General features: G+C 38.7%; 1 protein-coding gene and 1 long non-coding RNA gene across 4 annotated transcripts in view; one reads left to right on the forward strand and one right to left on the reverse strand.

The window, feature by feature from the left end:
• PON2 (paraoxonase 2) overlaps nucleotides 1-3,609 on the forward strand; it is a 27,537-nt gene extending 23,928 nt beyond the window's left edge. The window contains exons 7-10 of one of the 3 annotated variants that reach the window (XM_008579276.1): nucleotides 1,387-1,468; nucleotides 2,068-2,108; nucleotides 2,289-2,382; nucleotides 2,991-3,609. In XM_008579276.1, coding sequence (XP_008577498.1) covers nucleotides 1,387-1,468; nucleotides 2,068-2,108; nucleotides 2,289-2,382; nucleotides 2,991-3,149 — 376 coding nt within the window. In that variant the 3' untranslated portion in view covers nucleotides 3,150-3,609. Of the gene's footprint in view, nucleotides 1-1,386; nucleotides 1,469-2,067; nucleotides 2,109-2,253; nucleotides 2,383-2,990 lie in introns of all 3 variants that reach the window. The other 2 variants (XM_008579277.1, XM_008579278.1) reach the window with 2 other exon arrangements.
• The window catches only part of LOC103595800, a 24,666-nt gene extending 12,533 nt beyond the window's left edge, over nucleotides 1-12,133 (reverse strand). The window contains exon 1 of the long non-coding RNA XR_550987.1: nucleotides 11,910-12,133. This is a non-coding gene — a long non-coding RNA (uncharacterized LOC103595800). The remainder of the gene's footprint in view (nucleotides 1-11,909) is intronic.
• Between the last annotated feature and the right edge of the window lie 463 nt (nucleotides 12,134-12,596).

Here is a 12,596-nt window from a genome sequence, read left to right on the forward strand (position 1 = left end):
GCCAGCGAGCAAGTCATGCTGCTTCTCTTGTGCCCTCTTGCCTCACTCCAGCCCCTTTCCCAATGACACCCGCCTGGTCTAGGTTGTTATCCTCTCTGGCTAAAGTATAAGACTTTCCTCCAGCTTGTTTTCAGTCTACTTCCATTTTTCGCTCTCTTGCCAGTTTTGTCTTTCTATAGTCCATTAGGCTTTAAAGGTTCCCAAAAGCAGGAGCTCTGTCTTTTTCACCTTTGACTCTTCATACTGAGCACAGTGCCAGGCACAAAGCAAACGCTCAGTAATTGCTGAATAGAACTAGACATTTGTTATTATGCCACTTTGTTATTCTGAAAATTCAGTGAAATCCAATTGCTTATGACATCAAGGTGGACTAAAGGGTTGGGCTTTCTTTAGTAGACTAGCTCCTACCTCCCTTTTTTACTGTTTCCATACCTTCCACACTTGAGACAAAGAACTCATTCTTTCACAGACATTCCTCCCTTGTTCTTGCCCCTGTGTCTATGCACCCATGTTTTCCTCTGCCTGGAAGGTGCTCCATCCTCACATCCTGAAATCCAATTTCTACTTCCATATCCACTGCATATCCCCTTCCTTTGAGAGCCTTTCTGTGTACTCAGGAGTTAGATATTTCTTCAGTCTCTTAGACCTGAACTATTTTTCATGGTACCAAATCATGCTGTCATAGGTGTTTAATGTTTACAAACCAGTCTGATCATCCCAACACATGTAACCTTTTGAGGAGAGATGCTGTGCCCTCTTCATGTTTATATCACCCACAACACTGAGTTCATAGCTTTACACGTGATAATTGCTCAATAGAACAGTTGCCATGGAACAGTCAAGTCAATGAGTAAAATTACCTTAAAATATTCCATTAACTCACCTCCCTTAGATGTAGACAGATTGTTCTGAATACTTACCTTACTCTTAAAATTCCCCAGGTATTAATATTCTATTAAATATTAATAAGTATTGACAAGTATTTTATTAAAATGTGTTCTGTACCATATATTTCTATATGTAAGTGATACTTAGAAATATCAAATTATACTGTGGAATGTAAAAGTTTTTCTTATGAAGCCAAACATTTGGTTTATTGTTAATTCAGTGGCAAATATCATGGACTTTATATTCGAAATGATGTCGTATATTATTTTTTTCTTACAAACCTTTTAAAAAATAATGTAATACTTCTATGATTGTTGCAGCACTATTGAATTGATTTTGAACGCTTACTTTTAAAATAAAAATTGACCTTTATCAGGCATTCCTTGAGGGTCCATCATTGATTAACTTCTTGGCAAGTTATTAAGACTTATTTTCATACTGTATTAATGAAGCTTTCTATTGGCATGGATCTCTAACTAGTGTGTCCTTTCTGCAAAGGTATGTCTATGTTGCTGACATATTGGCTCATGAAATTCATGTTTTGGAAAAACAACCTAATATGAATTTAACTCAATTGAAGGTAAAATATTTATTTTTATATATAAAGTAGATATTAATCTATTATACTTTGCAGTTACATAGTTATATGATATTATAACAATACTGCACTTAAAACAGAATATAGATGCTAGTGTAGCTATTTTGGGTTTTTAAAAATTACTTTCCTACAACTAGAGAAACCTCCTGTTTCCAGTGCTCACCAGGACTGACCATGATTACATGCAGCAGCAGGTTGAGAGTGATATTTGCTTCAGATTTAGGGCCATTGCATGAAGTATTGATGGCACACAATGAATTCCAGTACGAATTTTCACAATTGAAAAGACTAATAGATAAATTCTCAAATGAAGATTTATGCACGTTGTCAGTTCCTTTAATAATAAATGAAGGTAGAAATTGGGTTCCACACAATTATTATTTTCTTCCTGCTCGACAACACCTATTTTAGTCTTCCTGCTCGACAACACATATTTTAGGTTAAGAAGTTCCTATGTTGCTTTGATTGAGTTCCTTGAGCTAGTTCCTTGAGATCATTGTGCATCTTTTAAAGGAGGAGTTCATTTTTTTAAGAGAATTTTTTAGAGAGATTGATTATCACTCTAACTTTCTTAATTTTAGAGAAGATGCAAAGTGACTCCAAACCAGTTTATTAAACTTATTTTAAGTAATATTGGTGTTAAAGGGGGTGGAAGAAGGGGGATGTGTTTAATTTCCCCACATGCATCAAGGCAGAAAAGCTTAGCTGTAAATTATTTAATCAAGTTTCTCATTTCATTTAGATATTGACATTTTCTTATTTGGAAGGTACTCAAGTTGGATACACTAGTGGATAATTTATCTATTGATCCTTCTTCGGGGGACATCTGGGTAGGCTGTCATCCTAATGGCCAGAAGCTCTTCGTGTACGACCCAAACAATCCTCCCTCGTCAGAGGTTTTTATATTTTGTTTTTCAAACTTAATTATACAAATCCTTTTGAACTAATAATACAATAAACTGTCACAGGGTTGATTTGTTTAGTTCTTTTAAACCAATAATACAGTAAACTGATGTAGTGGTTTTGTAATTGCTTTAAGCCAATAATTGGCAGAATGTTCAAATACTTTAAGAAAGGTAATCTTTTGATGTGTTAAATTACAGTGGAAAATAGTCAAAAGGCATTTTTATAAAGACGTGCCCTTCTTGTGTGGTATACTGGCAATTTTTTAAATATCTGGTTTATTGTCAGCTCACCACATGACATGATTTTTGTTCATGTTGAAGTACTGTGAAAGTAGGCACATTAGTAAGAAAGTATTTCTTTTAATGCTGAATTGCTGTAATAACACTAAATCCTGTGTTGGCATGGAATAACTAGATGGCTTAAGAAAGTACTTTCTTTGAAGTTTGAGAAAGTACTTTAATTTAAACATTAAAAAGATTGGTAACTGCTGTTTTCAACAGCATATCCTCTTAGACTCAGTGGAAGACAAGGCTGATTGGTGATTGAGGGGCAGGGGTGGATGGAGGTTCAATATTAATACTTTGTATCTCCCGAATAGGTTCTCCACATCCAGAACATTCTATCTAAGAAGCCTACAGTGACTACAGTTTATGCCAACAATGGATCTGTTCTCCAGGGAAGTTCTGTGGCCTCAGTATATGATGGGAAACTGCTCATAGGCACTTTATACCACAGAGCCTTGTTCTGCGAACTTTAAATTGTACTTTTGATATGCAGGTGCGATAACTTCTCTTAACAATTATTTTTCTATGAATCGCTAATTCTGAGGGAATTTAACCAGCTGACCCAGAAATGTATGGCACATATAGTTAATTTTATTTCAGTAAGGAAAGGCCCCTTCAGTTCTTGTAGCGCTTTTAACATAAAAGGAAAATGAACAGTTTTTTAAGATGCCCGGGAAGGGAGTAAGAAGAAAACTGCTTTCCAGTAAAGTAAATACACTTTGCACAAAATAAGCCTCACCTTTGCCTTCCAACTGCCAGAACACGGATTCTCCTGAAACAGGGTGAGGTGTATTTCCTTAAAACAGAAGTGACGTCGGTTCCAACACTGTGACTGTGACTGTTCAGAACTACTGATAAATAACATGTTTTGTATTTACATCTTTGTTTATTATTAAAGAGTTGAAGTTATATTAAAGACTAACTGAAATCCAAGTTTTGTCTGTGTTTAATTCCCATGGCATGTCCTCAGGGGAATGGAAAAACAGCTGCTTTCTTGGGTTTCCTTGGGGTAGGTAGGCATGGCCATGTTAATTTCTCTCATTGAAAGTTGAATGTGAATGGGCTCTTTATTTGGAAAAAAAAAACACAACTAAATATTGCAACTGGAATTCTCAATTTGTATGGAGTGTTCCCCCATTCTTTTTCTTAATAGGAGCCCACCTTGGATACAAAGAAGAGATAGAAGGTTGGAGCTAGAAAGTTATGCCCCTCCTCATGGAGCAGAACTGTGAACTGAAGCCAGAAGAGATGAAGCCAGTTGTCCAAGACCACATGGTTAAGCAGCAGTAATGCTAAGATCAAAGCCAAGGGTACCTAACTCACGGGGGAGAGTTTTTGCACTCACTGTACCTTCAGTAAAACCATGTTAATCCCTGGAGAGAGTCTGTCATGTGTTTCTTTCCATTGTAACTTCTCAAAGCACTTAGCTTCACTTTTCATATTTTTTTCCCATCATCATCATCAAAATATTTGTCAGTTAATTACAACATGCCTCCCAGTTCTCTTTCTTAATAGGAGTCCACCTTGGATACAAAGAAGAGATAAAAGGTTGGAGCTAGAAAGTTATGCCCGTCCTCATCGAACAGAACTGTGAACTGAAGCCAGAAGAGATGAAGACAGTTGTCCAAGACCACATGGTTAAGCAGTAGTAATGCTAAGATCAAAGCCAAGGGTACCTAACTCACGGGGGAGAGTTTTTGCACTCACTGTACCTTCAGTAAAACCATGTTAATCCCTGGAGAGAGTCTGTCATGTGTTTCTTTCCATTGTAACTTCTCAAAGCACTTAGCTTCACTTTTCATATTTTTTCCCATCATCATCATCAAAATATTTGTCAGTTAATTACAACATGCCTAATAATGCACTAAAAATGTTACATTCATTATTTCATTTAATCCTAATTGCAGTTTTGAGAGAATAGGTACTGATATTTATATCACTGCTAACATTTCACAGATGTTCAAGGTTATACACCTAGTTAAGAGGTGGGTATCAATTAGTTCTGATGCCAAAGTCTATGCTGTCAACCACTACATAAAGCTACTACCATAGGATTAATGCGTATTTTATTGTTTACTTTTTTTCCTAATGCATATAGTTTCTTCTTTTTCTTTGGACATCGTTTTGAGTTCTGCTTTCAGATGAATCATTTAATGGTTTTTAAATGTAAATTGCAGAAGTATTCTTAAACTTGGCCTCTGTCCATTTTGGCCTGTGTTTTTATTTATATTTTTAAATAATCTGTTAATAATGTGTTTGATGTATTTCATGTTAAAATAACTTTTTTTTGCTGTTTCCACTATCTATGAGAAAAATGTTAAGTCGCAGATGAATAAAGCAAGATTAAATATTGTTTATCTAGGGATCCAAACCCAAGAAGCATATGGTTTAGATTTTAGGAGATTATAACAATGACTATCTAAAAAGCTACATTCATATGAAATACCAGAATACAGTTTGTAGATATAAGTTAATAAGCATATGTATTATTTATCTTAGAAATCCCCCCCCCAAAAAAAAAACCCCTCTTTTAAATTAACTCTGATTTTTGGCCTCTATGGGCCAGGAGGGATTATATTTTGTCAAACCATAAGTATATCATACATCTGTTTATGGTGATCTTCCTGTGATCATGTACCGAGTTAAACAATTTGGTCATTAAGAGGTAATCATTCAAAACTGAAACTGCAATTGGGATATGCCACCACTAGATGGTACAGGTCTCATGGGGCTGGGGGGGGGGGGGAGAATTCTTTTTAATCTGGTATCCTGTTCAGTGACAATAAATATCCTTTTGGTTTTTGGCAAAACCTCATCTCTTTTATAAGTTAAATGTGAACATGAGTACTTAATACAGGGAGCAAGGAAAATTAAACGTAAGATATAATACAGTATTTTTTTTTCTCATTTGTGTATGGATTAATCACTAATGACAACTAATCTAAGGCTGACCCTTTCTCTAGACTTTGATTTGCTCACTTTGAATCCTATCTTGGAGTCACAGCCTACCTAGGCTGGTGAATGTCTACTGGGCAAAGCAGTGAAGAATGAAAGTGCCCACTACCACTCCACCCACTTCCACCTTTCTTTGCCTACTTGTGTTTTCATTACTCACACTCTTGCCACAAAAGGATTTCTGGATGTGAGAGAAGGAGGGTTGAGAGAATCCCAGTAGCTCTCTCTTAGCTTTCTGCTTCTGCTTTTCAACATTTTTCTTCCAGTGTGTTTTAATTTTCATTCACTTATTACAAGTGAGTTTAAACACACTTTCAGATATTTAAGGAGATTAGCATTAATTTTTCTGTGAACTTTCTTGTCCTTTTCTTTTTTTCCTTTGAAGGCCTTTTTCTTATGAGTTTCTAGGAGTTCTTCATGTATAAAGGATGGAATTGTTTTTCTAGTTCATAACTATAAATCATCAGTTATGCAGTTCTTGATAGGGCTTGAAAACACAAGGAAATGATATTTCTCTTTAGAGCAGAATGCAGTACAGAAGTTTTTAAACTTTCAAATTCATGGAAACTTGACCCATCAGCTGCAGTATTGAGTGCAGGATACATTACTCAGAACTTTCTTAAGAAAGCACTAGTGTAACAATAAATACATGTATTGCATGAAGTTGATTCAGAGCTTGAAAATGATGATCACAATAAACATAACTTTGGTCACTCTACTTAGAGGAAAACTCAAGATTTCTCCATGGAAATTACAGCTTTAAGTGGTGGTCCTATTTTCTATCCATATTGCTTCTGCTCTGTGGTTCCCATATCCATGAATACAGCCCTTTCTAGCAGATCTCCAAGCCTAGATACCTCCCTTCATTTCTCCCACTCCCTCATCACTCCTCTGCCCACATTCAAAACTTCCTGTATTGTCAGTCCCCCCACCTAAATATTTCTCAAATCCATACATTGCCAAGGCCAATGGGAAACAATCCCTACAGCTTTTCCAATCACCATCATGTATCTCACCCAGGCTAACACAAGAAAGGCCACCAACTATCTCCCAGCCTCCAGGATAGGCAAGCCTTTTATGCATCCTTAATCCATTCTCTTCATTGCAGAGTGATGTTTCTAAAATATCCACTGGGTCATGTCCCTTCAAGTAGTTTCCCAATGCCCCTTAGGATATAATTCAAATTTCTTAACTTGGCCTACAAGGCCCTGCCACCTCTCTAGATTCAGTTGTCACCATCATCCTCCCAGTCCTTTATGCTCAGTGGTTCCCAGAGTGAGAACCTGCACATCACCTTTGAACTTGTTAGCGATGTAAATTCCCAGGCCTCACCCCAAATCTAACAAATCAGAAACTGTTGGTGTAGGACCCAGCAATTGTGTTTTAACAATCCCTCCGAGTGATTCTTATGCCTGCTAAAGTTGGAGAGAACCACTTCTCTATCCATACTGGATTGGCATCATTTCTGTTCCCATTCCCAGTACCTGCAGATAACTTGCCCTCTTTCTATGGGCTTCACCACCCTTTCTTTGGACTCACCAACTCCTACTTCTCCTGGTCATACATTCTGATAAGTTCCTGTTGAATAGAATAATGTAATTTGTTGGATATACCTTGGGGTGTAATGCAAACCAGAGTCACTCAGGGGCTACAGAATATTGATGAAAGATCCTCTGAAAGGAGCTAAAGGGGAGATTAATCTGGAAAGGCCCTTCTTGGCAAGTGTGGCCCCTTGTAATTCCCCCTATTAGCTTGGCAATTATATAGTGAAACATAAGCCTGGTTGGGCCCTGCTGCTTTTTGCTGCCGAATAGACTCAGCACAGGCAACTCCCAGCACACCGTAGGCTGCACTTGAAGTCCTGAATGAGGGCAGACTTTCCCCATGGTGGGTTGCAGGAGGTAACTGGACAGCGTATCAGATACTCATCACATGGCTTCATTATTAGGTGTATCCTCAGAGTGAAATGAGAAATTTATCTAAATTCAAGTACTGTATACTAAAAATACTTAAATATAAATGTAAAATAATAAATTTCCTAAATAATATAAATTATTTCCTAAAATAATACAAATCTGTGGTCCTCTAGCTTTTTCCTTTCCCAAACACAAGACACATATCAATGACATATAGTTGTCTGTACTCAGGTTTTAAACATCTGTCTCTATGGCTCAGGACAATGTTTCCTAATGTTCTAAAATCCATATCCTCTTTTTCTAAAACAGCTTGATTGAGATATTTTCTCACCCCCTTTTAATTTGTTGTTCTTCCCTCTATCACCACTTCTTTTTCTGGACAAGATTCACTGACACAAACAATCTTTTTTAATTAAAAGTTTTATGATTATAGACGTGATCAAGACACATGGTTTAAAAATTTCAAGTATCACAGAAGGTGATATGATAAAGGCAAAGCCTCCCCTTCCGTTCTCATGGGCCTCCTGTTCTCAATGACTCCAATCTTCTACTCTTGAAGTAACTACTCTTTAGTTTGTATCTAATTTGTTTTTATGTATGCGCATACATGAGTATAATGTATAATTTTCCTACTTTTTATACCATAGATTTTTACCATATGTACATTCTGCATCTCCCGACTGGTGTTTTGATTATCAGTGTGGTTGGACTAACTAGACCTATATATTGCATTTATTGTTGAGACATATAATTTTTTTTGGTCCATATTAGCTCTTTGAAAAACCCCACTGTATGTGTAAGAAAAGAAAGGCCCAGAAGTGATAGGTGATTTCTAATGATTAAAGAACCAATTAGAGATGGAACTGGAACTTGAATTTAGGACTTTTGGATTCATTTGTCCTGCCCTTTCAATAACAACGATCCCCTGTAATGACACTGATGCATTCTGTGGCCTCTTGACTAAGCCAGTTTGTCCTATTGCCAAGGTCTTTCTGTTGACAATTGGGAACCTTCAAAGATTAGAAGTGGATGAGGCTATAGGTCCCTTTCCCCATGTGAAGGTTAATTCTATCTTTCGACTTGGTTAGATGAAGGAATGCTGCGTGGAATGTCATGATGGTGAATAAGCCATTCTGTAAATCCATGGATGGTAGTTTTGGCAGAGGCATTTTATGCTGGGAAGGCAAATCCATATCCAGAATAAGTGTATATTCCAGTAAGGACAAAACGCTGCCCCTTCCATGATGGAAGAAGTCCAGTGTAATCAACCTGCTACCAGGTGACTGGCAGATCACACCTGAGAATGGTGCCATATAGGGGGCTCAGTGTTGGTCTCTGTTACTGGCAGATTGGGCATTCAGTGGTGGCCGTAGCCAGATCGGCCTTGGTGAGCAGAAGTCCATGTTGCTGAGCCTATGCATAACTTCCATCCCTGCCACCATGGCCACTTTGCCTGGCTAAGAAAGGAGTTACAGTGTTGGCTGGGGTGACTAACCCAGACCACCAAGGGGAAGTTGGACTACTACTTCACAATGGAAGTAGGGAAGATTATATCTGGAATATAGGAGATCCCTTGGGATGTCTCTTAGTACTACCAAGCCCTATGATTAAGGTCAATGTTAAATTATAACAGCCAAATTCAAGCAAGACTACGAATGGCCCAGACTCTTCAGCGATGAAGGTTGGGGTCTCTCCACCAGGTAAAGAATCACGACCAGCTGAGGTGCTCACTGAAGAAAAAGGAAATACAGAATGGGTAGTAGAAGATGGTATTTATAAATACCAGCTTCAACCATGTGACCAGTTACAGAAATGAGGATTGTATTGTTCTCCCTGTTGTGTTAAGATTATGTCTCTATGTATATATACTGTACACATATTAGGCAATTATCTTTGGTTTTGTTCCTCTTACTCTTTATCATGTACCATGAGACTTACTGACTTTATACCAACATTTAAATACTGTTAACCTTACCTCATAGTATTTGCAATTTTAAGTTACGGGATATTGAGAGAAGGGTAAATATCATCTAAGGACTTCTTGGAAAGGGATTAATGCGTTTTTGGTTGTATGCAGGATAGTGCATCGTGTTAGGCGAAACTATCATGTTATTGTACCATTTGTAAATTAAGTGTTATTTAAGGAGATAGTATGGACACCAAGTTGACAAGGGGTGGACTTGTGAAGGTTAATTCTAGGTGTTAACTTGGTTAGATGAAGGAATGCTGAGAAACCTGATAAAGCTACTTTTTAAAGTGTGTCCATGAGGGTGTTTCCAGGAGAGATTAGTATGATAATGTGAGTGGCCTGGGTGGGAAAGACCCACCCTCAATGTGGGTGGGAACCATCCAATCTGTTGGGGGTCCAGAGAGAACAAAAGACAGAGGAAAAAGGTGAATCTCTCTCTCTATTCGATGGAGCTGAGATACACTCTTCTCTCCTGTCTGTGGACATCAGAGCTCGAGACTCTTCAGCTTTTGGGTTCCAGGACTTATACCAAGAAAACCATTGGCTTCCCTGGTTTTGAGGCCTTTGGACTTGAACTGAGCCACAATACCAGCATACAGTTTACAGATGGCCAATCACATGAGCTAATTCCCCTAATAAATCCCTCTCATATATTTAAAACATCTCCTATTGATTCTCTCTGGAGAACCTTGACTAATACACCCCATAATCCCCCTGCCAGGTGGTATGGTTCAATAAACAAGGCTCCAACTCCCTCTGTTACACTGAAATGTTTATTAACGAGGAGCCATGAAAACATCCTATGAGCTGTTGTTCTGTAAACTCAGTGGAGTACCAGCTCCGTCCTTTTAGATATTTCAACAAGCACCTGACAAAAAGGTTCAGTCTGAGACAAAGTCTGATGAAAGAATTCAACTCACCTCATGTCAGAAAGCAGAATCTTCTTGGGTCAGTCGTGTGGACACAGCACCCAACAGCCTTATCCAGCCAGACTGAACTCTGGACCTTGATTTTATCAGCAACACACTCTAATCAACTGACCTAACTAGCCAGAACTAAAGTTTGCAATTCTTTAATGCTAATTTGCTGTGCTCAGGATTTGAATTACTGATTATGGTATTTAAATAATATCTAGCCATTTCTAAGGTTTAAAATGAATGTACACCACACACATATTCCTCTGCCTAATGTGAAAAATTTTTAAACAAATCATAGATATCACAGCACCTTCAATCAATTGCCAAGAACATACCTCCTTCCTCACCTCCTCTTCATGCTATGCTGCGAGGCAGCAAACACAGGGAAAAGGAACATGAACTCTAGTCACTTGAGCTGAGTCCAAACGGAGGCTCTGACACTTCTTAGTTACGTAACCTTAAGTGAGTTATTACTTAACCTCTCTAAGCCTTACTTTCCTTCTTTGTAAAGTGAGGCTAATGAGAATAGAAGTGATAAGGCAAGCAAAATGCATAGCTCATAATATGATTATTACTGTTTCATCACCCACTTCAGTTCTTTTTATTCTTCCAAGTTTTCTTTCTCCCAAGTTCATATCTTGCATCCATCCATCTAGTCATACTTAGTGAGCCAGTATTAAGTACAAAGTTCTATGGATGGCACTGAAGAGCCAGTGATCAACGGGATCGGGTCTCTCCCCACAAGGAGTCTACAATCTCAAGTGCAGGTTCAGACTTAATTAGTGGTTAATCTTCACTGACATCTTACAATGGACCAAGCACAGGGCTGAGCACTTTACACTCATTATCGCACTTAATTATAAGCCACCTATAAGGTGGATGCTCTCTCACAGAAGACGAATCTGTAGCTTAAGAAAGTTGAGTACCTTATTCAAGCTGTATCTGAACCCAGGCAGCCTGACTCCCAAACCCCGATGCATGCCTGCACCAGACCCCAGGCCCCTCAGCTCTGTGAGCACTCCTCCTCCCAATTCCTCATGAAATCAGCATTCAATTCCTCCTCTGCGTGCATGCTTTTAAAAATTAGTCATCTTAAAAAGAATTGCCTTATGTATACAACTGCAGATGTCACAGAGTTCTTTTAGTACAACCCTTCTTCCATAGCTTTAATAGAGGCAGCATGGTAGAGCAGCACAGAAGAGGGTACAGACTTTGGAACCAGACTGTCTGACACTGACACTCACCAGCTGTGTGACTTGCTACTCTCTGCCACGGTTGTCTCACCTATAAAAACTTCTCACCTATAAAATTGAGGTAATGTTGGAGGTTGTTCCGAGAATTAAAAGTCTTAACACAGGTAAAGTTCTAAGCACAAAGCAAGCATATAGTAAGTGCTGCATAAGTGGTAGGCCTCATTATTCATCCCATAATTATGTATTCATACTATAATTACTATATGCATAAGTCAGGGCTCACCTTTTCTTTTCCTAATATTCCCAGGTCTGGAAAATCTTGATCTCTCAACAAATATTTACTTAGTTGAATGCAATAGGACTATTTCTTCCGTTGGTAAATAAAAATAGATCACGCTTGAGTATGCTACTTTGCCCAAACTCCTCAAGTCTTCCCCCATCTTCGGCTCGTCTCCTCCAACCTGGTCTTCATTATGAGAGGGACAAGTTCACTCCTGGCGTGGCAAGAACGGAAGACCTAGAAGAAAGATCAAAGAATCTTTGAAAGTCTAACTTCCTAAGGAAAGTACTTTCCTTTTTCCCTCTCTACTCATCTTTCTGTTTCCTATTTCTCTTCCTTCTCTTCCAATTCTTTATCCCATCAGCTATGGGGGCAGATACTGATGTTCGCGAATCCATCTAGTCAGCACATTGAACTGGACACCCCCATGCTCAGCACTCTGAGGCAGAGCGCGGGGACCAGGTCCTTCTCCCTCCAGTGTCTTGGGAGCAAATCGTCTGTGTCACTTCACGTCTTACCTCCTGGGAACTCGAAGTTCTGGGCTGGGAACTCTAGTTGCCCGCTCTCCCCGCCGCTTCGGGCTCCCCCTCAGTCCACTTGAGGGGCTGAGGTAGAATTCCGCGGCTTTTAGGCGCAAACTCTCTCCATAGAACTGCTGTGTTGTTTGCCAAAGCTTAACCAGCGGTCCCG

The sequence above is a fragment of the Galeopterus variegatus genome, unplaced genomic scaffold, assembly GCF_000696425.1.
Source record: "Galeopterus variegatus unplaced genomic scaffold, G_variegatus-3.0.2 Scaffold1850, whole genome shotgun sequence".
Taxonomy (NCBI): domain Eukaryota; kingdom Metazoa; phylum Chordata; class Mammalia; order Dermoptera; family Cynocephalidae; genus Galeopterus; species Galeopterus variegatus.